Source organism: Rattus rattus, chromosome 5 (genome assembly GCF_011064425.1).
Source record: "Rattus rattus isolate New Zealand chromosome 5, Rrattus_CSIRO_v1, whole genome shotgun sequence".
NCBI lineage: Eukaryota > Metazoa > Chordata > Mammalia > Rodentia > Muridae > Rattus > Rattus rattus.
The window spans coordinates 51,905,592-51,928,269 of NC_046158.1; the positions used below are offsets into that span (position 1 = coordinate 51,905,592).

The 22,678-nt window shown below is 37.0% G+C and overlaps 1 protein-coding gene across 4 annotated transcripts in view; it reads right to left on the bottom strand.

Annotated features, from left to right (window-relative positions):
• Lnpk (lunapark, ER junction formation factor) overlaps positions 1 to 20,053 on the bottom strand; it is a 60,581-nt gene extending 40,528 nt beyond the window's left edge. For 2 of the 4 annotated variants that reach the window (XM_032903506.1, XM_032903509.1), the window contains exons 1-4: positions 19,933 to 20,053; positions 14,503 to 14,591; positions 11,943 to 11,984; positions 10,254 to 10,441 (exon numbers count right to left, since the gene is read on the bottom strand). In XM_032903506.1, coding sequence (XP_032759397.1) covers positions 10,254 to 10,441; positions 11,943 to 11,984; positions 14,503 to 14,529 — 257 coding nt within the window. In that variant the 5' untranslated portion in view covers positions 14,530 to 14,591; positions 19,933 to 20,053. Of the gene's footprint in view, positions 1 to 10,253; positions 10,442 to 11,942; positions 11,985 to 14,502; positions 14,592 to 17,043; positions 17,065 to 19,667; positions 19,879 to 19,932 lie in introns of those variants that run through there. The other 2 variants (XM_032903507.1, XM_032903508.1) reach the window with 2 other exon arrangements.
• Positions 20,054 to 22,678: the final 2,625 nt, after the last annotated feature.

Genomic DNA, 22,678 nt, shown 5'->3' on the forward strand with positions numbered 1-22,678 from the left:
GTTCAACTCAATAGCTATCTGAAAAATGTACCAAAAGGCCATAATTCCATTTTCTTCCTAGTCAAATCCGGCAGTCACTAAAAAGCAACAACAAATTCCTCTGACAAGAATACAGATAAAGGAACCCCAGACATACTGCTAGTGAAAATGTGAGCTAATCCAGCCATGTAAATCAGCACTACACTAGGAAACACTACAGATAGATCTATCCTAAGACCCAGGTCTCTCAATCCAAGGTTCTACACATCATAGAGATGCTGGCCCATAAGTACTTACTGTACACTATTCATAACAACCAAGGTGTAGAATCAATACCTAAATGTCCATCAACAGAGAAGTTAGTAAAGTGTGGCATACATACATAATGGAAGTTTTCCGTCATAAAGAAGAACAAAGTATATGTAGCTTTCAGGAAAATGAATGTAGCTGGAGATAATCATATCAAGGGATTAAGTCAGTGTCAAAACGACAAACACGCTGTTTCATTTATTTTATATACATAAACTACCAGCACCCTATACAACGAATATACACTCACAAAAATTAAAACACAAAAGATACATTGTCTGGATAAAAATTTAGAATGTAAGAAAGAAACTTAGTTCTTTACTCCAAAATATAGCATTGCTATTTAGAAACTTCAAAAAGCCCTCTCACTACCACAGCTGACGGGATGTGACAGAGGTGGTGGTAAAGATAAGGTCAGACAGAGCTCAGATTTGGGTCCCTCTCTCTGTTTGTTCTCTCTTGGATTACCGAGCCTGAAAGTCAATGAGTCTGCAGTAAACAACTAATGAAGGGCTAGAACTTGCTAAACAATGTGTAAGCTTCAGAGCAGATTTGAAAAAATTACCCACAATGCCTAAAACTATACCAGATGTCCTCGGCTGTATTTAGGTTCGGAATCTACTTTCAAAGTGGCAAAACGACTAGCTCTGGCATGATTTATGACTGCTGGTAGTTTATGTATATAAAATAAATGAAATAGCGTGTTTGTCGTTTTGACACTGACTTAATCCCTTGATATGATTATCTCCAGCTACATTCATTTTCCTGAAAGCTACATATACTTTGTTCTTCTTTATGACGGAAAACTTCCATTATGTATGTATGCCACACTTTACTAACTTCTCTGTTGATGGACATTTAGGTTTTTCTTATGTCATACAGCATTGCTACACTGTCCAGAGTTAGCTTGGCCTTCCATGTTTTAAGCCCTGTTGCTTTCTTTGCTTTACTACTGTTGTATTTTGGGCTCATTATTAGAGTAAAAATTAGAATTAGCTAGAAGACTGTTATACCTTGGACAACCAATCTGATAACCAAGAGGACCACTAAGTGACTGACAGGTCACATATTGTAGCATAGATACACTAAACAAAGGAACGACTGATATTCTGGACAGGGCAGTGTGGTATAAATACCATCACATTACTCAGATTTAAGTTGTGGCTCTTTTACTTCTAGAATTTTCATTTAGTAATTTTCAGATTGTGGTTGGCCACAGACGACTGAAACCATAGAAAGCAAAATCATAGATAAGAGTAACGACTGTACTCTGAGAAAGATTTAGAGAAAAAAAAAAAGTACAGAGAGGCATGAAATAGGAAAGGGATTGAAAGATTCTAAGTACGGGCAACCAGATATTTTCGTAAATGAGTATATAAGTTTTAAAATGTAGCTCTAAGAATTGAGATATAGACTCCTCAAACCAAAGCTGCCCCCATTTCTGGACAGTAAATCTTTTCACTTCTTATCAGAACTGCTCCTGAGAAAATCAACAACAAACAATGATTCTTGTTATCAACTTTCCAAGATTTACAAAGACCTTTGCTCTTAAAAACACTTTTATTTGCCATTCTTTACTCAGACCCAAATTCTACTGTTTAGGGCTAAATTACATGGAATTATTTTGTATTTTATAATAGAATTTAGGAACATAATTGCAGGAATTCAGACATCTATGCTCTACTTACCCCAGCTAAGGCTTTCTCTACTAAATGAAACTTATGAAAAAACAGGGACACACACACACACACACACACACACACACACACACACACACACACATCACACCCTTCTGGGTTGAGAATAATAGCACATTCTCCATTCTCACCCAATTCCAGCCTGAGAAATCACTCAAACAAGATAAAAATAAAAATTTAATCTCCTTTTCTGGTAAAAATTGAGTTGTTGCTATAAAACCCAAACTTCAGAATAGTCACAAAGATGCCAGCAAGATAAACCTTTCCAAGTGTAAAATCTACAAGTCAAATCATGTCAGCAAAAATGATAAGAAATATAACTAAAGAAAAGAGGTAAAAAATAAATTATTCAGAAATGATCTATTTATAAAAAGCAGTATTTTGATGACAAGGAAGGAGAAAAGAGATTCTGCCCCATGAGAAAATGCAGTTGCCTAACTTCACTGGCTAGGAAAAGATAAAATTTCCTACAAAAATCGAGATAAGGAACACTCCAGTCAGTCTAGAACACAGGTGAAGACATTCCATTAATAATAAATAAATCTCCCACAAATAACTGGCACAAAATAAATAAGTCTTTTTTATTATAAAACATTTTTTAAAAGTACATTATATTTCAAAACTAAAACTAACTCTTATCAAGAAAGTGAACTTAAAACTAGAAATTCAAAAGGAGACTGTCATACTGGATCATAAGGTAAAATCTAATCCTTAATATACACTAACTTTGAAACTGGTTTTTCAGACTTAAAATAATGGAGACATACCAGGGACAAATAAAATAGAAGGTGCTACGTTAACACCACCAAAAAAAAAAAAAAAAAAAAAACTTAACTAGAGAAAGATCACTTATCTTTTTAATTTTATTACCACAGATTAGTTGTATAAAATAATGGGTTTCATTATAACATTTCCTTACATATGGTCATACTGTACTTTAAGAAGATCTATTAAAATCGTTTTTAAAAGTACGGCTCCTTCCTAATAAGTCAGCCGCTAGGCAGCATCTGGGGTGAGAAAGACCAACCAACATGTCATCCCTATACAAAAATCAATTAAAATGCATTAGAAACCTAACTGTGATGTGTTTCTTTTAAAACACTTAGAAAAGACATAAAAGGAAGCTCTGGGGCACATAACTAAGCAAGAGGTTCCTAAACTTGCCAAGTAAAACAAGACCCATAAAAAGAAAAATGGCAAAACATGGAATAGAAAATTAACTAAGATCAAAATATTCTTAATAGCTTCCAATTAAAGTAGGGCTATATGAAAAGAAAGAGGAACGTGACTGACTACCTTTTCCAATTCCCTTGCTTAAATGTCTTCCCCCAAAGTCCCATTGTAAGAGAAAACAATAAAAAGTTAAAAATTAAAAATTAAAAAAACATGGAGAAAGCCCATGGTTAACTCCTCTGGGAAGATCAACTTTTATAGTAAATTCGTTTCTGAAATTATAGAGAATAAAATGTTTAGAAAGTTCCACTAAGAAAAAAAAAAGAAGAGAGCAGGATGGCAGGAAGGAAGGGTGAGAGGGAGGGAGGGAGGGAGGGAGGGAGGGAGGGAGGAAAGAGACAAAGAATACAGATGACTGTTCATAAATGATACAATAGGCTGGAAGCGTGACTTAAGTGGAAGAGTGCTTTGTCTAGCCTGCAAGGTGCACTGGTTAAATCAACACACACACACACACACACACACACACACACACACTCTCTCTCTCTCTCTCTCTCTCTCTCTCTCTCTCTCTCTTAAAAGGAGAAGAGCCAACTAGAGCTGAATGCACTTCAGTTGCCAACTACTTACCTAGCATGCATGAGGCCTTGGCTGATCTTAAGTACCATATAAAATTAAAGGGGAAGAAGGGGACATTCACACATGCTGTGAAGCAGGCCTTTAATCCAGCCACTCAGGAGACTGCAGTAGAAAAATCCAAAGTTCCAGGCTTTGTCCAAGCTAAAGGATGACTTCAAGGCCAGCCTGATTAACTGAGCAAGACCCTGTCTCAAAAAAAAACTAAAAAGAGGGTTGGGGATGTAGCTCAGAGATAGAATGATTGCCTAACACATACACAGCACAACTGGAAAAAAGTGTGTGTGCGTGTGTGCGCGTGCGTGCGTGTATCTGTGTGTCTGTGTGTCTATGGAGCCAACTCAGGCAGACATGTGACACGCTCCTATATTTCCATCACTCAGGAGGATTACTAGTTAGAGGCCACCCTGGAGTATATGTACTGAGACACTATTTCAAAGAAAACAAAAAAATCAATTCCTAAAGCAATGCATATCTGCCATAATATGACTACAAAAGTCTAAGTCTATCCAAACCTTCCCTCCCTGTGACAAAGCCTAACGGTGTCTATGAACTAAACACTGCATTTTGATTATAATTTAGTGGGGCTAGAGGACAGCAGAGTACTTGCCTAGCATATGTGAAACCCTAGGGGTTTGAGTTTTAGAATCAGGGGGTTGGGGGGGTGAAAACTCAACCTTATGCTAGGAAAATACCCTAGCAGTAGAGCATTTGTTTAGCATGTATAAGGTCTTAGGGATGATCCTCAGTACCAAAAAAGCAGTATTTAAATTTCAAAAAGAATTGAAAAAAATGACTATCTACTGAACCTCTATGTTCTAGAAAACAATAATGGAATCTGAAGTTTATCATTGTCTATAACAATGAGAAGATGAATTAAATTCTCAAGACATCTTATATAAAGCATTGATATTCTACCACATAGGGTAATTTTGGGATAGCTAGGACTAGATTATGAGTGTTGATCTTTAGTATAGACCTCTTTAGTATAGGCATCCCCAAAAATGTGAATAAAGGTAATTATCACATTTTAGAGATTTTGAACATATCAGACAAATTTCTAAGTGGTCTAATAAATATAAAAATGTGAAGAATAAAATAATAACATTTTATTGTTTCTTCCACTTTCAATACTTGGAAATAAATCCTAGTCTATCCCTTAGAAATATTCCCAAGAAAAGAAGTCCAACTAAGCTTAAGCAACAGCTCACACTCCAAACAAAATGCTGTACTTATAGGATCTTACTTGCCACGATACCACTTTCACCCCTGTATTTCATTTCACGCTGACTGTCACTGGGTGAAAAGACATCTATTCTTTGTTTCATAACTTGGCCTGCGCTCACTGAACTAGGAGCTGCAACAGTGGAGATAACGAATGAGAATGAGACAAAGGGAGGGAGAGATGATTCTGCAACGTCTCCAATCACAAAGCACTAACTGCAATGACACAGAGTAGTCCAAGACACATCGTAAGAGAAAACGAAAAGGTCTGTTTAATTAAAACAAAAACAAACGACCATGGAGGAAGCCCAGGGTTAACTCCTCAAAGATCAACTTTTCATAGTAATTAATTTCTGAAATTATAGAGAATAAAATATCTATGAAGTTTTATTAAGAAAGGAAACACTACCAAGTGGTGGCACAAACCTTTGATCCCAGTGCTTGGAAGGCAGAGGCAGGAGGATCTCTGTGAGTGCAAGGCCAGCCTTACCTCAGACTGAATTCCAGAATTCACTGGGTTACAAAGAGAAACCTTGTTACAAAAATCCAAAAAAGGAGGAAGAGGAGGAAGGAAGGAAGGGAAAAGAAGAAGAAAGGAAAGGAAGGGAAAAGAAGAAGAAAGGAAAGGAAGGGAAAAGGAAAGGAAAGGAAAGGAAAGGAAAGGAAAGGAAAGGAAAGGAAAGGAAAGGAAAGGAAAGGAAAGGAAAGTGAAAGATGGAGAGAGGCAAGAAGGGGGTAGGAAAGAAAGAGACGAAGACTACATTAAGACTGCTTATAACTGATACAATAGGCTGGAGGTATGACTAAGTGAAGAGTACTTGTCAAGCATGCATGGGGCACTGGGTTAAGTCACCACAAACACACACACTCAAATGCTTCCTGGGCAGGGAAGATGATTCACTGGGCCAAGGCTCTTTACCATAGATCATGACAGCACAAATTCAATCCTCAGGACCCACACAGTAGAAGAAAAGAATGGCCACCCATAAGAAGTCCTTTGATCTAAAACACACACATATGACGCACGCACACGCACACACAAACACATACGCACGTAACTGTTCTAGTTTCCTTTGGACAGCTGATAAAACTCTCTAACCAAAAGCAACAGAAGACAGGACTGCTTTATTTAATTTATACTTAACACATCACAATCCATCATTAAGGGAAGTCAGGGAAGGAACTCAATGTAGAAACCATGGAGGAACTGTTACTGGCTTGCTCCTAGCCTAACATTTAGCAGCCTTCTGATACAGCCCAGAACCACCTGCCTAAGGAAGATACTCCAACAGTAGGCTGGGCCCTTTTAATCAATTAGCCATCAAGATAATCCCCAGAGACATGTACACAGGCCAATCGATCTAGACAACCCTTCAAATGAGACCTCTCAGATGATTCTAGGCTATGTCAAGTCGATGCTTAAGTACACTTGAACACGCAATAAAGTTTTTCTAACTTTCAAAAATGATTCAGGCTAAGATAAGAGTACAGCTCAGTAAAAAATGTTTAAGACATGGTGCACTGATTCTATCCCCAGTATCACAAATAATAAGTGATTTATTTGTCTCAAAAGTAATTCTTATGATTTAGTGACAGATCCAGCAAAGCACAATTTGGAACAGCAATTAGAACTAGCAGAGTTCTAATCAGACATTTATAAATTATCTTTTAAAATCAGAAATTCAACCTGCTATGTTGAACTGAATGTCATGTTAAATTATTTTTCCTACTTTTATTGAACTATTTAAATCAACTAAGTATCTCATACTTTTAATCTTATTTTCTCCCTGCTTTTTATGAAAAAAATAGAAAAGAAGCAATGTAAAAGAGCTCAGCATTATAAAATCATTTCTATTTTGGAATTTTAAAAGACCCAAAAGATTTATTTTAAAAAAAGGGGGGGGGGAATAAAGAAGTTAAGAGCGAGGCTGACAGTACAGCTCAGACGCAGAGCTCTTACCCAGCATATGAGGAGGCTCAGGGCCAACAACCAGAAAACTAACTGCAATGTTAGACATGAACTCAACTTCAGGTCTCAGAACTGAGCATGCACATAAATGTGTTTACTCTATACATGCAAAGTTGATTACCATTGTAAGTTTGGGAATTCAAACTAGGAAATACGCCTTGCACTAAAGATTAAACCAAAACCTAACCTAACACTCTTCATGCCTTCTTTTTCTATATACCATTTCTTCCTGTCATATCCTATAGTTTTAATTTTCAAAATATTTCTAAGTTATCTATTAACATCTGGTGCTACTGGGCAGTCCAATTTGCCTTTATCTTTAGATTAAATGTATTAAGCCAAGCATGGCAGTGCAAGCCTTTAATCCCAGCAATCAGGAAGCAGAAACAGGCAGATCTCTGCAGGTTTAAGGTCAGCCTAGTGTACACAGTGAGTCTCAGCCTGACCATTGCCACACAGTGAAACCCAGTCTCCAAAATGAAACAAAAGACCTTATATAGCAGCTTCCTAGGTATTTTACTTTTGTCTCGATAAAACGTCGTATGTGTGACCCTCTTAATGTACTCTCTATCTTGCTATTCTTCCTCTATAGAAGCTTCCCATTTCACCTACTTTGAAATAGGTTTGATTTTTCCTTAACATAAACCTTGCCTGATTCTCGAAGTTCATTTCACAGCATTTATCTCTCCATCACACATTACAAATATGCCTGTCATCTTGGCCCCTCACATAAGCTATATACTCAAGTTCTCAGTCTACATATTTTCTATTTTCTATTTTTAGAAGCACAGTCCTTCAACAGTTAAGACTTTGTTTTTAACAATGTAAAGCATACACTGAAGTAAAAAATGCAAGCACTACCAGAAAACATATAGAATAAAAGAACTACTTAAAATCATACCATTAGAAAGAATGGCCACTAACATTTTTTTAAATAATCCTTTATGTGGAACTTTATGGGTATATGTGCCACTATGTGCTCCATATAATCTTCATAAACTTCAACTTTTTTCCATACTTGTTCTTCACACTTAATACTCAATTCAAATACCACTTCCCAAAAAGAGGCCTTCCAGGACCCTTGTAAAGAAACTATTTTCAATCACATCACTTAACTTCCTTCATTGCACATATTTCTCTCTAAATTAACTGAACATCTTTGCTAACTTATCTCTATTTTTTATCTGCCCATTCACAGAGGAATGCAAGTTACATGGAGCAGAATCTTACCACTACTTAACACACTGCAGATGCCTAATACTTAATAAAGAGATTATGGCTTTGGTAACCTTGTGTGTGTGTGGTACTAGGAGCAAAACCAGAGCCTCACATATACTAGCAAATGTTCTACTAATAAGCTAGAACCCCTGTGCCTTCTGTATTTTCTACTTTTGAGATAGGGTCTCAGTAGGTTGCATAGCCTGAATCAACTCCCCTATAGTCAAAGCAGGCCTCAATCTTGTGATCCTTCTGCATCAGTTTTTCAAGTAGCTGGGATTACAGGCCTGACTTCAGTTAACTATTATAAGCTACAAAATCCTAAATTTTTATCTTCTATTGAATTTTCTCTAAACCTCATACTCATACTTAGCCATCCGTCGACAATTCCAATAGAAAATACAATGGATACCCAAACTTCCTCCTACTCGTGTTACTCACTATTTTGATGAATGATTGCGCTCAACCAAATATCCCAAACTAAACCTGAATTTTACCCTTGACGTGATTCCTCCTCTTCACCCCAAATCCAATTACTAAGTCTCTCAATTCTACTTCCTAAATCTCCAATCCATCAATTTCATTCAATCCATCTGCTCTTCTCCCACCCACCAAATACAAATCATTCATCATTTCCCTTATCAACTATAATATCCTTCTAGCTTCCTACTCCAGATCCACTCTTACTTCCTCCTAATTTATTACAAGCTACACTCTCAGTGGCTATAATAACATGATGGTTAATCTTGTCAATTTAGCTAGATTTAGAATCTCTTAGAAGACAGACACCTGGACATGTGTAAGAGGCTCAACTAAACGTGAACAGACCCATACTCTGGGCTGGGTCCCAAACTTAATAAAAAGGTAAACACAAGTGTAGCAATAGCACTCACCTTATTCTGTATCCCAACCATGCGTGCAATGTGACCACACACTCCTACTGCCATAGCTACCACTATTCTTGCTGCCATGTCATACCACTTCACACACAACCCATTCTGCAAGTCTCAAATTCAGACATCAATTCTTTAAAAGTCTGTAGTAAACAATCCCACTGATATCCTTCTTCTCAACGCAGCCTTTGGTTATATAACCAACCACACAGTAATCTAGACAACTGCTGTGAAGAACTGTTCAGCTATAACCAAAGTTACTGATGTTAAGGTGGGAGATTCTTGTGGATTACCCAGGTAAATCACAGAGTCAGATGTTGACCAATAATCTAGTCTGTATTTCCTCCCTCCAGAGATTCTAAATAGACCGCTGTCTCATCCCTACAGACTCTGGCCTATGAGAGTCTAAACAAAGACCCAGTTAAGCTGCCTGAATTTTAAACTTCAGAGCGCTGATATAATGAATGAGTGTTGCTTTAAGCTGCTTAACTTGAGACCAATTGAAAACTTACAACCAAGACTCTTTTTAGACCCCCACACTAAGCCTGAATTGGGGCCCCTGTTCTCATAGCACTTGCATTCCTGTCCTAACATTAATCATATTTATTACTTTATATGTAGCCTAAGATCTACAGCCAATGATTTTTCAATTTTGTTCGCCATATACAATAATGATCCTATGTCTACACAACTGCTATCCACATTTTGCTAAATAAATGAAAAAACTGTTCCCCAAAATTTCCAGTTGAGATACACTTCCTATAGAGTACCAGATTATGAAATACTTAAGAAATTATTGTTTATAGCAATAATTAAAAAGAGAGGAGTCAGGGTGAAAGATACCTCTGTAGAGTCATCTGGACACTTATTTCAGTTTTACAATCCTTCCCCACTCATTACCTTCCCCCACTCCATGTCCAATCCCTACAGGAATCATGGCTCTCTATCAGAAACCTATATATTACTAGTAACAATGGTGATATCCCTCAGGTATACATTTGGTTTATAAAGTAGAAATTATCCTAGAATTTAAAAAATAACAATTATCCAACTGCAAAAATAATCCAAATTTATTCAACCTGAGACACTAATATTTTATAATAAAAAATTAAAATTATCTGGTCAGAAAAGAAAAGATCAACAAAAAATACTTACATCAAAGGAAAAGCAAAGAATGGGAGTGTCATGACAAGTCTTGCTATAAATTCATCAGGAAGATACCACAAGTACACAATTAAACATGTAAACAGATAAAGAATTGAAGAATAGATAATTAATCTTCCAACCCATAATTTTTGCAATCTCTGATTTTTTTCTCTAAATTCTTCCAATGCTTGAATTTCCTGTTAAGAGAAAAATATGCATATTATGAAATCTCATAAATTATTTAAAAATTAAAATTGAAAGAATTAACATAACGATTGCATAAGGTTCCTAAAATTCAATGAAATACAATGCTCTAATATTTTAAAGCAAAACATATGGAATAGTAAACTAAAAATGAAGTTAAAAACTAAGTCTGTCCCAACTTTTGAACTGAAATATATTAAATACTATTTTTAATCTATCAAATTGGCAAAGACTGGAGAAATTAAATTGGCATCAGCAAACACTTATGGAGTCAAGAAAATAATTCTTCACATTCAGCCTTTAAAAATCTGACAAAAAAATAATAATAAAAATAGTAGGGCCAAGTATGGTGGCATACACCTTTAATCCTGACACACAGAGGCAGAAGCAGGTAGATTTCTCCAAGTTTGAGGCCAGCCTGATATAAACAGACAGTTTTAGGCCAAAAGACAAAATAAAGTGAGATTATCTAAAAAAAAAAAAAAAAAAAAAAAGATTGAAATTACATCATTTCACAATCTATCATTTATTTCTCTGAGGGGGAAAAAACATTATAGATAAGAGAAAAATGCTAAAGCTATATATAGGAGTATTGCACAGTAGCCTGCAATCTTTATTACGCTGTTACATTGATTTACCCCATGCTTGCTCTACTGCACTCTAACAGGTTCTATTACTACTTAACACAGGCTTCTTAAGTCACTAAGAGACTTTAGGGTTTGTTTTTTTTTTGAGATCATGTAACACTAGAGTTCTCAGGATGTCTCTGTAGCAGTAGTTCTCAACCTGTGGATCGCAACCCCTTTCAGTGTCACATATCAGACATTCTATATATCAGATTATATTATATATAAATTCATAACAGTAGCAGAGTTGCAGTTATGAAGTAGCAACAAAATAATTTGATATTGCCGGCTCTTAGGCTCCTGCTCGGGTTTTAATAAAGTCTAAGGCTGTCTGCTGGGGATGTCCCTCAGCTAGACCATCAACCTCCTTGCTGCTGCTCCCCTCCCCCCCTTCAGCTAGACTCCCCTGCCAGGGACACCAGCTCTTTATTATGCAAAAAGTCACACCAATCAGCAACAGGATGTCACCTGTCACCTGAGCCTCCTCTCCGCTCAGCACTGCCCTTTTGGCTCTGAGGACCGGGTGACTTCCTTGGCTGTTTGCCATTTCTTTTTGGGCAGGTAAGGGAACAACAGACATTTACTCATTCTGCTTGCCCAGCACCTGAGGCACGGCCATTAACAACTGAGAATACAGACACAGCTTCACAGCCAGTGCATACAGTAGTGTGGGTTATCCCAACAATTGTATGGTTGGTGTCACCACAACATGAGGAACTGTATTAGAGTCACAGCATTAGGAAGGCTGAGAAGCACTGTTCTACATCATGTTTAAGTTCCCACGTCTCTTCTCCAATATAAAATTATTAGAGAAATATTTATTTAACATCTAAAATAAATTAAAGTACATTAGAGCCAAAGAACATACCTTATCTATATTTTCTAGAACTTCTACTGTTGAAGGTTTTGCCTGTTTTAGAAACAGAAATAAGACATGGCATTAAAAATTATTACCACAAACATTTTGTTAAAAACACAGATTTATATAGTCATTAATGAACATTTTAATTCACAAATAGGTTTCTCAATGTTCCAAGCTATATGTCTACCTGTTCATAACTATAATGGAAAATTATAGTTACCAAACTATGTAAGATTCTTAAAATAACTTTTCCTGAAACTTGACTTTGATAGCTCTACTTTTACCATTCTTAACCTCAACAGAATAGATTTTTCTAGAGAGAAACATATTATATACCAAAAGATTCATGAACTAAAGATGGTCTAATTCAGTAATGCTCAGGCTCAGTGCCAGCAGCCCACTTACTGATTCAGTATTGAAACCCCGAGAGCTCCGGAGATTAAAAGAAAAAAAATAGACTACCTTCACTGTGATACCTAAAGTTTCAGAAGCGATTTTGTTTGCTTGATTGATTGTTTTAAATGATTATAGATGTGTGCCTGCCTGTATCTGTATACCATGTGCATCCATAGTGCCAAAGAGGCCAGAAGAAAGCACTGAATCTCCTGAAGTTGAAGTTAGCGTCAGTTGTGAGTCACCAACTAGGTGATGGAAATTGAGCAAGGGTCCTCCAGAAGAACAATCAGTGCTCTATCCTCTGAGCCATCTCTCCAGCCCTAAGTACACGGCTTTTGAAAAAATGAAATTTTTAAAGAATATATAAGGATACTTTATAGTAGCAGAAATTATTTGCCAAAGGTATTTCTATATAAGCCACAATAGTTTAAATGGCAATTGAGAAAATATTTACCAAGACAGTAATGAATACCAGTATTTATATCCCTAGAAGAGTTGATAACATAAGATTGAATCATGTAAAGTTGCCATGTCTCTATGTCAAAGTAGAATATCAGCAATTTCATATAATTCAACCAAATAAGAAAACAAAATAATGATAATTTGATTCTCAGCTTGTCATAATTTTTTGTTGTTATCGTTGTTTTTATCTTTGCTTTATTTTGTTCTTTGAGACAGGATTTCTCTGTGTGACAGTGCTAGCTGTCCTAAAACGCACTTTGTAGACCAGGCTGACCTCAAACTCAGAGATTCACCTACCTCTGTCTCACAAGTGCTGAGACTAAAGGCATGAGCCCCCATGCCTGGCTCTGTCAAAGATTTGTAAAGAGGAGTCATTTCATTCATCTGTGGAATGAAATAGGGGGATCCCATAGAAGTAGAAAGTAAAAACTCTAAGGAAACTATAGGTACAGAGTTGAGGACTTGAAAGCTTTGGGGGTCAAAGGATACAAAATATGTGGAGTAAGTTCTACAAATGTTACAGCATTGTGACTAGAGCTTATAATGATAACTGTCTTCTTTTTATGAGTTTATTTCATTTTAAAGTATGCATATACATGTGTTTCTGTGTGTAGTTACATGAGTTCAGCTATCATGAGAAGCTAGAGGTGCCAAATCCATGAAACTGGAGCTCCATGCAGTTGTGAAAAAACTGGTATGGGCACTGGGAACTGAACAGTCCTTTGCAAGAACACCAAGTCAGATACTCTTAACCACTTAACCATCTCTTTAGCCCTGATATACTATATTCTTGAAAAATACTAACAGACAGAATGTTAGATTTCTCATCACAAAAAATATAATTATGTGAGCTAATGCATATGTTAATTCACTATCCCTAAACAATGTAATGTATACACTTTAAGACATCATGTTGCATACAGTAAATATGCTATTTTACCTATGGATTTTTTTAAAAAGAAAGTCAATATAACACAAATCTAAAACATGAATTTAATCGAACAAGTCAAGAGCTAAATTATATACCAAGTACTACTGGACTCTTATTATGATAAGGAATAAGGAAAATTAGTTTGTCTTAGACTACATTATCTCTTCTTATAGTACAATTTATCAATATAATTTATATTTTATATCTCTAAATTTGAGATACTTTCTCTAAAGGCTTATCTTATAAAATCTGCATTTTTATTTTGTTCAACCAATAACTCTTAAAGGCATATTTCGTGTGGTATCAGTAAATATGTGACATGCTAATAAGAGAGCAAAACAAAACAAACAAAAATTCCTTTAATACCAGAAAAGACAGGAAAAGAGCCTTGTGAGTTCAAGGTTGCACAGTGAAACCCATCTCCAAGTTAGACAGACAGACAGATTAGATAGATGGTACAGTACACAAAAACCTTAAGTATGGTATAAAATTTTTAATTTCAACTACTTTTAGAATAAACTTGGAACTTGGGCAATATGAGAAGAAAAGTACTTGCATAAAATACACAAATAAAAATAAATTACTAGACATATTTGATACTCATAAAATAGAGCTACCAAAATAATATCCAAAAAAGTAATTCTAATGGAGTTAAATGAAATTAAATATATAATATCACATTAAAGAGCACACTCCAAAGGATAACTTTGTGAAAAATCTTTATAATACTTTTATGTCAGATTTTAAAAACTAGCAATAAAAAAAACTTTTTCTTACCCTCCATCGAGAAAATAATCCACCCATCTTTTATTTGTAGAAACTTGGCACAATAATAAATATCATGAGTTGTCCAAAAGAAGTCACAGCTAAAACAAAGTAAAATATTTAAAATTTTTAAGTTAAATACACAGCACATTCTCTCTAAATTTTTTATGTTGCAATATTACATTAAAATACTGTAAATTATTTGTTGGCCTTCAACTACATAAAACTTGAATCCAGATAGCCATTAGAATATTCAAAGTGAGGACATACTTAAAAGTAAAGACAGAGTTGGAAATGTTTTTAATGATAAATCACTTTAAAAAGTATACACATACCTACAAATTTCCTGTTTTTTTTAAAATAGTTCCTCTATGTTGTTCTTGTTATAAAATAAATAAATAAATAAATCCTTCAATAAGGTGAGCCTTAACTGTTTTATAAATTAAAGTGAATAAAGTCAACAGTTTGTCACAGAACAACTTTTTAGTGTAAACACCTTGGAGATAGAAAAAAAAATTAAAGAACAAGAAAGTTAGTGATTTGCCCCACAGCACATAAGAAATAAGTCCTAAAGTCTCTCTATCTTCAGACGACTGCTGCTCAACACCCAGTTAAGCATGTGCTACTAAACTTATGACCCTCAAGTAGTGAGTTTAGTTCAGCTAGCTGTGTACTCTTTATCTATGATTCGTGAATGTTATATACAGACTCAGAAATAGTATATCAAATCAATTTAACAGATAATCATTTTATAATTTCTTATTCTTTTAAGTTGAAATGGTAAAATTATACCCTCCAATTGATATGTTATCAGGCTACAAGTATATGATTATCAGTGTGTGAAACTACACTTAATACACACATACATTTATTTTCATAGGTATATCTCCCATGTCTTAACATAAATATAATCACAGAATAATTACCAGCACCCAGTAAGAACTGCAATACTATTTATATGTCCAAATTAACTCAAGGCATGCCTATTTTAAGAGTTTCTTTTTTTAGAAAAGTAATGAATGAATAATTATAAAGTACTTTCATTTACAGAGAGATTCTTATGGGCAAAATATTATCTGTTCTAAAACACTCTGAAGCATACTAACTTAATTTTATACGCTGCAATTAAGTTGCAAACTAAATATTAATCTGGTAGTATTATATATATATATATACACACACACACACACACACACACACACACACACACACACACACACACACACACACTCCTGCTCAGTATTTTAAACTCTAAAATGTAATTATGAGATATTCTGGAACTCTAATGAGCAAAAGTATAAATTCTGAGTCAAGATTAAACAAAAAAATCTGAAGTTTCTAAAAATAATCACAAAGAATGATAGAAGTAAAGAAATTCAGATGATCACTTAATTTTTACTTGTCTGCCATCCCCCTATTTTGGAAATGGCTTGTGATAACTGACAATGTTTCCTGCACAATTAGATTACATATTTCCATTTCTAAAAGAAATGTATCCTTCCAAGCTTGTAGCCACCACACCTTGAGACCAAATTCTCTGTTTTGGTTGGATTTTTTTTTTTTTTTGAGACAAGATTTTCCTATATAGTCTAGCCTACCCTCAACTACTTTTCTGTTTCAGCCTCTTGAGTACTGACTAGCATTATAAACTTGTATCATCATGCCCCACCTGGCTTAGGCTGACCTTTTACTGTTTGAAATTAATAACATCAGTTACACACTTGGTACAAGATCTCTAAGAGGCCCTAAAACAAATGATTCCCAAGAATATTATCATTTATATACTATCCCCTTCCACTTCACAAATTAAGACCGAGGCCAGAGAAGTAATATGCTAAGTTCCAAAGTACTAAGTAGTAAAGCCAAACACATTATTTAGTTTTGCTTTTTTTTTTTTTTTTTTTTTTCGAGCTGGGGACCGAACCCAGGCCTTGCTTCCTAGGCAAGCGCTCTACCACTGAGCTAAATCCCAACCCCTTGCTTTTTTTTTTTAATGCAACCAATCATTCCCAAATGATAAAATCTGAAATGGAAGATATTTATATAGTAGCATAGGCAGGAATCTATCTATATAGGCTAGAATGTCTATGTACAAGATCTAGATAGCTGGGGATACTGGTCAGAAGTAGAACGCTTGCCTAGTACTGAGGATCCCTGAGCCCCATCCTCAGCACCATAAAACAGAAAAAAAAATACAAAATTCAATAAAATATAAGAAAGTACCTTGAACTTCCTCAAACAGTTGGTAAGCAAAGTTACTAAGCTGGAAAGTGAGTGATAACAATAGACAGTGTTTATGGCAATGTGTCAGGTAGCCCAATCTTTTATCTGATTAAATCTGAGTGCTTAAATCTGCATTAGAGAGAAGCTAAATGGCTTGCTAAATTTTTAGGGTTCCAGTTAGAACTTTATATCAACTAGCCTAATATTTTTAAATGAGTATATGAAATATACTCATAATTAATAATAAATACCTATTTTATGTCAGTTATTTGTTTGGAGAATGTTTTGCTGTTTAAAAAAACAAAAACAAACAAACAAAAAAAACCCCAACTGATTTAGCCTCCAGGCTCCCTGAAACAAGAAGTTGTGCTTTTAAATTTACCCTCTGAGATATTAGTAATAGTCATTAAATCCATGCTTTCATATTCATAAGCGACAATCAATTCTTGTTGTTCCAGAAATGTTTCTATCATATTCTAGTATTATTAAAGCTGATTTCTTCAATGCACATACGACAGTATTTTTAAGACATGAATCACAGTAAGATTAGATATTTATTGTCTACAGCATTAAGTTCATTTCTCTACCACACCCACTGCTTCTGTCCATTCCACCTTAACTCCAATTCTGACTGACCATCACTTACTGTAAAACAATGAGCAAAAAAAATTAAACACTCTTATTTCTCAATTTCCTCATTTGCAAAAGACAGATAGTTAGAATTCTCAGATGTTGAAAGGCTTGCCTGTGTCCTAACTTACCCTAGTTATAGACATGAGACATTATTACCCATAATAAGTTGTTCCTCTTGCTGTAGTTACTGCCATTTTCTAATCCATCTCAACTCTCTGGCCCAGTAACTCTAGCATTTCTTTCTGGAGCATAAATCACTCACTTCCCTTTAAATGGACCTCAAGCAGCTTGTCCCCAACAGGTGCTGTCTCTTTCCAACTCTGATATCACAATGGGACTTAGCATGTGTGACCTTAAGGGCTGAGTGCACCTAAATGTGTTTTTTTTTTTAAGTTTTATTTATTTGTTTGTGTATGAGTATTCTGCTTGTGTGTATACGTGCACCATGTGTGCCTTGTGCCCAGAGAAGTCAGAAGTGGATGTTAGATACCAGAAAACTAGAGTTACAGATGGTTGTGACCCACCATATGGATCATCTGAGTGCTCCTAACCTCTCCAGCCCTCTACCATACTATATGGTATTTTCTACTGTTATTCACACTCAGATTTAAGTGTCTTTCTTGAATTCTCAACTCATTTTAAAACAATGGGATAAGGATTGAAAATATGGTTCAGCCATTTACTAGCTATATGATACTAAACTTAGAGAGTTCTTAGACTCTCTAAGCCTTGGCTAACAAAGCAGTTAAAATAGTTACATTCCTTGGAATTGTATAAATTAAGGGAAATTACCACTTGGCACGGTGTTTAGCACATAGTATTTAGTTAATTTTAGCCATTACTATTGCTATTACCAAGAAAATGTGTAATATCTAAATGAAACATGTGCCTAACTTTTCATTAAATTAGCACATATTTTAATCATTTCATAATTTAAATGTTTGAAAATAAAATAAACTTGTGTTTTTACTCAAAGTATTTTTCTCATTTACCCTAGCATGGAAATAAAGCAGAATACCCTTCAAGCACATCCCATAATAAAAAGCTTGTAAGCCTTCATAGAAAACGACAAAAGAGGTTGGGGATTTAGCTCAGTGGTAGAGCTTGCCTAGGAAGTGCAAGGCCCTGGGTTCGGTCCCCAGCTCTGAAAAAAAGAACCAAAAAAAAAAAAAAAAAAAAAAAAAAATTAAATGAAAACGACAAAAGAAATGGAGTTTTGTGTTTTTACCTTAGATTCCAAACTTAAATATAAACTAGTCACCTTTACCAGCACTTCCACATTATACTACACAATTTGGATTTAAATGTGATTTGTTCGAAATCGCTTTCAAATGTCCAAATAGACAACTCTGGAATATCTTACACCAGGTCTATTACCAAAATAATAAATGATTAGCACACCTCTAAAAGCACTTTTAATATGAGATGACCACCACAAAATATAAAAAACTAAAAAAAAAAAAAAAATCTGACAGATTGCTATATGAAATCATACCTCTGTGAGTCACCTGTCCTTGCATTCTTCCAATATATAAACACCATAAACATTTATTAACATTATTACTATGGTGACCCCAATAGATGTCAAGGAACTTTTTAAAACTCTACTTTTAAATGAACCACTCTGGCTTAAGAAAATGTAATCAAAATCAACTCTGTTCCCCAAAGAAGGCACTATGATGACCTTTGGGGACTTGGTCCTGCCCTCCAGCTTGAACATATGCTTGAAACTAAATTTACTCACATCCACCACACCTTTAGACAATGTTGTCTAAGCTAAGACCGAGGCCACGGAGACAGAAAACAATAGGCTCTAGGCACCACAAAACCAGAAGCCAAAGGGCTGAAGAACAGAACACGGAAAACTCAGTGAGTCACAGGTGTTGCTTAAAACTGCTCGCAAAAAATAAATTGACCAATCCGAACTCTACGTCCGCAAACACATCATCAAAGAATTAAACCTACTGATGTCCCTTGAAGTTGTTTTTCCCGGGTTGCTCCTAACACCTCGTATCTTCGTCCTACCCCCTCCACCCCTCAGACTGGCCGCTGTCCCTGCTATTGGAGGGACAATGGTTGTGGAGCTGCTCCTATAAGTCGCTCACAATCCACGCCCACACGCGGACGGAGCTGCATGACACTGACAGTTTTCAGACCTGCTGGTCCTGCCAGCTCAGGTGGACGCGGAGGTGATCGGACCACTCCGGGTGGATAATTCAGCTAGGGATGTGCTTTCTGGGACCTTCTGACACTTCTCAACACAAGTGGGCCCAAGGGCTGGAGCTCTAAACAGCCACTGCGCGGAATCCCTGAGAACATACCCGGGGAGAACACCGGCCTTGGGGGAGACAAGAGCCGAGTCTCGTGCACTCCGGAGCCGCTAGGGTCACTGTGCAGGGCGATCCACGAGAGAAGGCGGCAACAGCGTACAGAGGGCAGCCCCGCGGCACGGTCCCCAGCCGCCGCCAAGCTCTAGGCCACTAGGCATGGGCGGAGGCACCGGGGCCGGCGCGCGGAGGAACCCCGCGACTGGTTCCCGCAGTCCCGAACGCCTCTGTCTACTCGGCCCTCCCTTCACCGTCCTACCTGAGAAAAGCGGGCGCCGCTTGGCCCCGGCGTCCACTCGGGGAAGCCTGAGTCGCCACCGCGTAGAGCTTATGCAGCAGGCAGCAGCACCTACTGATACAGCACTGGGCCCGGCCAATGCCTTCCCATCAAACCCCGCGCTCCCGCCGCCAGCCAATGGGCGCTGCAGCCGGCGCGCGCCGCTCCCCCATCACGTGATCCGGCCGGCCCAGCCGTTGGTGCCTCAGAGCGGAGGGTGTGGCCCGAGGATTTAGGCTGTGAGTCCTCTGCCGCAAGTATAGGCTGTCCGTCCTCGGGGCACCACAGGGTAGGGCGGTTCGGACTGACTCTTACTAGTAGTTGTTATTCTTCCTCTGCCTCCTTTTCTCCTGAACATCTCCCACGCCCCCGTCTCGCCGTGAAAAGAAATTGATCTTGCTTGTCCCAGACCTTCTGAGCGAGAGAAGAGTGGGGAGGGCAAAGGGGAGGGGCGTTGAAGGAGGAGACCGGTGTGTCTGGAAAAGAGCAGGTACCTGAGATCCCAGAACAGCTGTCATGCAGAAGGCAGCAAAAAAGGTTTACATTGCATAGCTCCGAAGAGTCCAATCCCAGCCAAGCCAGTGAAGACAGACATACATACATACATACATACATACATACATACATACATACATACATACATACATCACCTGGCCATACCCCATGAGGTCTTTTAGGCTTGCTTTTGTTGTTCTTGGACGTCAAAAAGGGTGCTTTCATGACTAGGCGCTTACCTCACCAGCATGAGAAGAACTTTAAATGTTAAGGCTGGTCTTTTCAGGCTATGGGTAGCAACAAAGGCTGGCCTTCCATCTTTACACTCTTAACCTCAAGAACAATCCACAAAAGCTCTAAATAACTGGGCCTGCGTAAAGCCATAGTGCTGTATTTTCCTAAGATTTGAAAATGACACAAAGAATGTTGTTTCCTAATCAACTGCAAGTATCAATAACAATTCACACTTGAAAGAGGAGGAGGGGAAACTAGAGCTCCGTAGGCATAAGAAGAAGGGAAACTTCAACAAAGGCCTTTGCATTCTATCCTGTGTTCAATCATTTTTATGGGTTTTTCTACTTTAGTTACTGGAAAAAATGTTTCCGATTTTCAAAGTGCAATAGGTATAATGATGGTATGGTTACACCGGAGACACCTGCAGAGAAGGAGAAGACATAGTATCTAGTTTGTAAATGGGGGGAGAGAGTTAAACTTTAGTGTGCAGTGTATCGCCTCACCAATGTGGAAGACAGACATTTCACCAGTTTTTATTTGGAAAATTAACCACTTTATTTCCCAGCCTTGATAGTTTCTAAGAACATAAAACTTGTGCTACTGCCTCTTGTCGCAGATCTTTCCTAAAGGGAACAGGAAAGATCATTTTTGACTCTTGCTAATACTTTGTCCTAGGGTTTTTCATTGAGCTATCAAGGTCTGTCATAAAGGGAGTTTAAAAATAAAACAGGACAGCAAGACAGAAAAGAACTAGCTGGGACCAAGAGATTCTAAAAAATCTAATCCTGAGTGAAAATTTTCTAGGGAAATTACATTAGAAAAAAAATGTAGTCTAGCCAGGTTTGAAAGGGAAACAGCCTAAATCATCTCCCAAATTTTTCAAAGTGTCATTTTTCAAATGAGGACACGTAAAGTAGAAAGATATGTATACTATAAAGATTGCACTATTCCATTTTGTCTTATAAATGGAGAGGTAAGACCTGCACCGAGGATATGGCTTAGTGATAGTATACTTTTATCTAGTGTATGCAAGGCTCAGGGTTCAGTCCGAGACAATGCAGGAAAGACAACTATACAAGGGATAAATTGCTAAACTACAGACTACAGGATGGCTTTGAGCATTTATGGACAAGGCCCTTTGTTAAGTACAAAGGAAACACAGTAGCTATAATAAAGCATCCAACAGCAGTGGGAGAAAACCTACAAGTTAAATAAATAAGTGTTCACGGTGTTAAAATGTATCATAGCAGCCAGGGATGATGGGAAAGCAGGTGAAGCGGCTGTTCTAACAAGTCCAAATCTCAAGAATGGCTCCCTACTAAGCCTAAACTGTAACAAGACTGTATCTAGAGAATACTTTGAGAGAGGAAACAAATGGTTCAAGCTGAGAGGATTTTAAGTGGTCTAATTTAGGGAGGGAGGATTCAATTTTCTTAGGTGTTACAAAAACGTACAGGAGGGGGGATTTGTCAACCTAGCCAGAAGTGTTAAAGTAAGCTTTCTTAAGGAAGTCACATTCAAATTAGATCCAAAAGATAAGAAACACAACGGTGGAAAAACACAGGGAATGCCCTATGTAAAGGCCTTTTGTTAGAAGCAGGCCTTGCAAGCCTAAGAGACTAAAAGGAGGCCATTGTGACTGGACAGGGAGACAGCAATACAACGTGAAACTGGGCACCACGCTAAAAGATCAGTTTTGGCCTTGTTTTGTCAAAAAACAAAACTTAATCCTTTTCTTGAGAAAACGGGAGTTTGATAAGATCAGAGCAGGATCATTCCAGCTACAGTGCGGGAGCACAAGCCTGGCCAATTAGGACGTCCTCATGATGGGAGAAGTTAGACACAGTGTAATTGAAATGAGAGCAAGGAAATGGAAATAAGTAGGGCAAATGGAACAAATTAGGAAGAAAAATGAGAGGCCTTGGTGACAGATTCAGATCAAGATTTAAGGAAAGAAACCTTTTTAAAAACTGGAGGTTTCTGGTGGGCCCGCTACTGA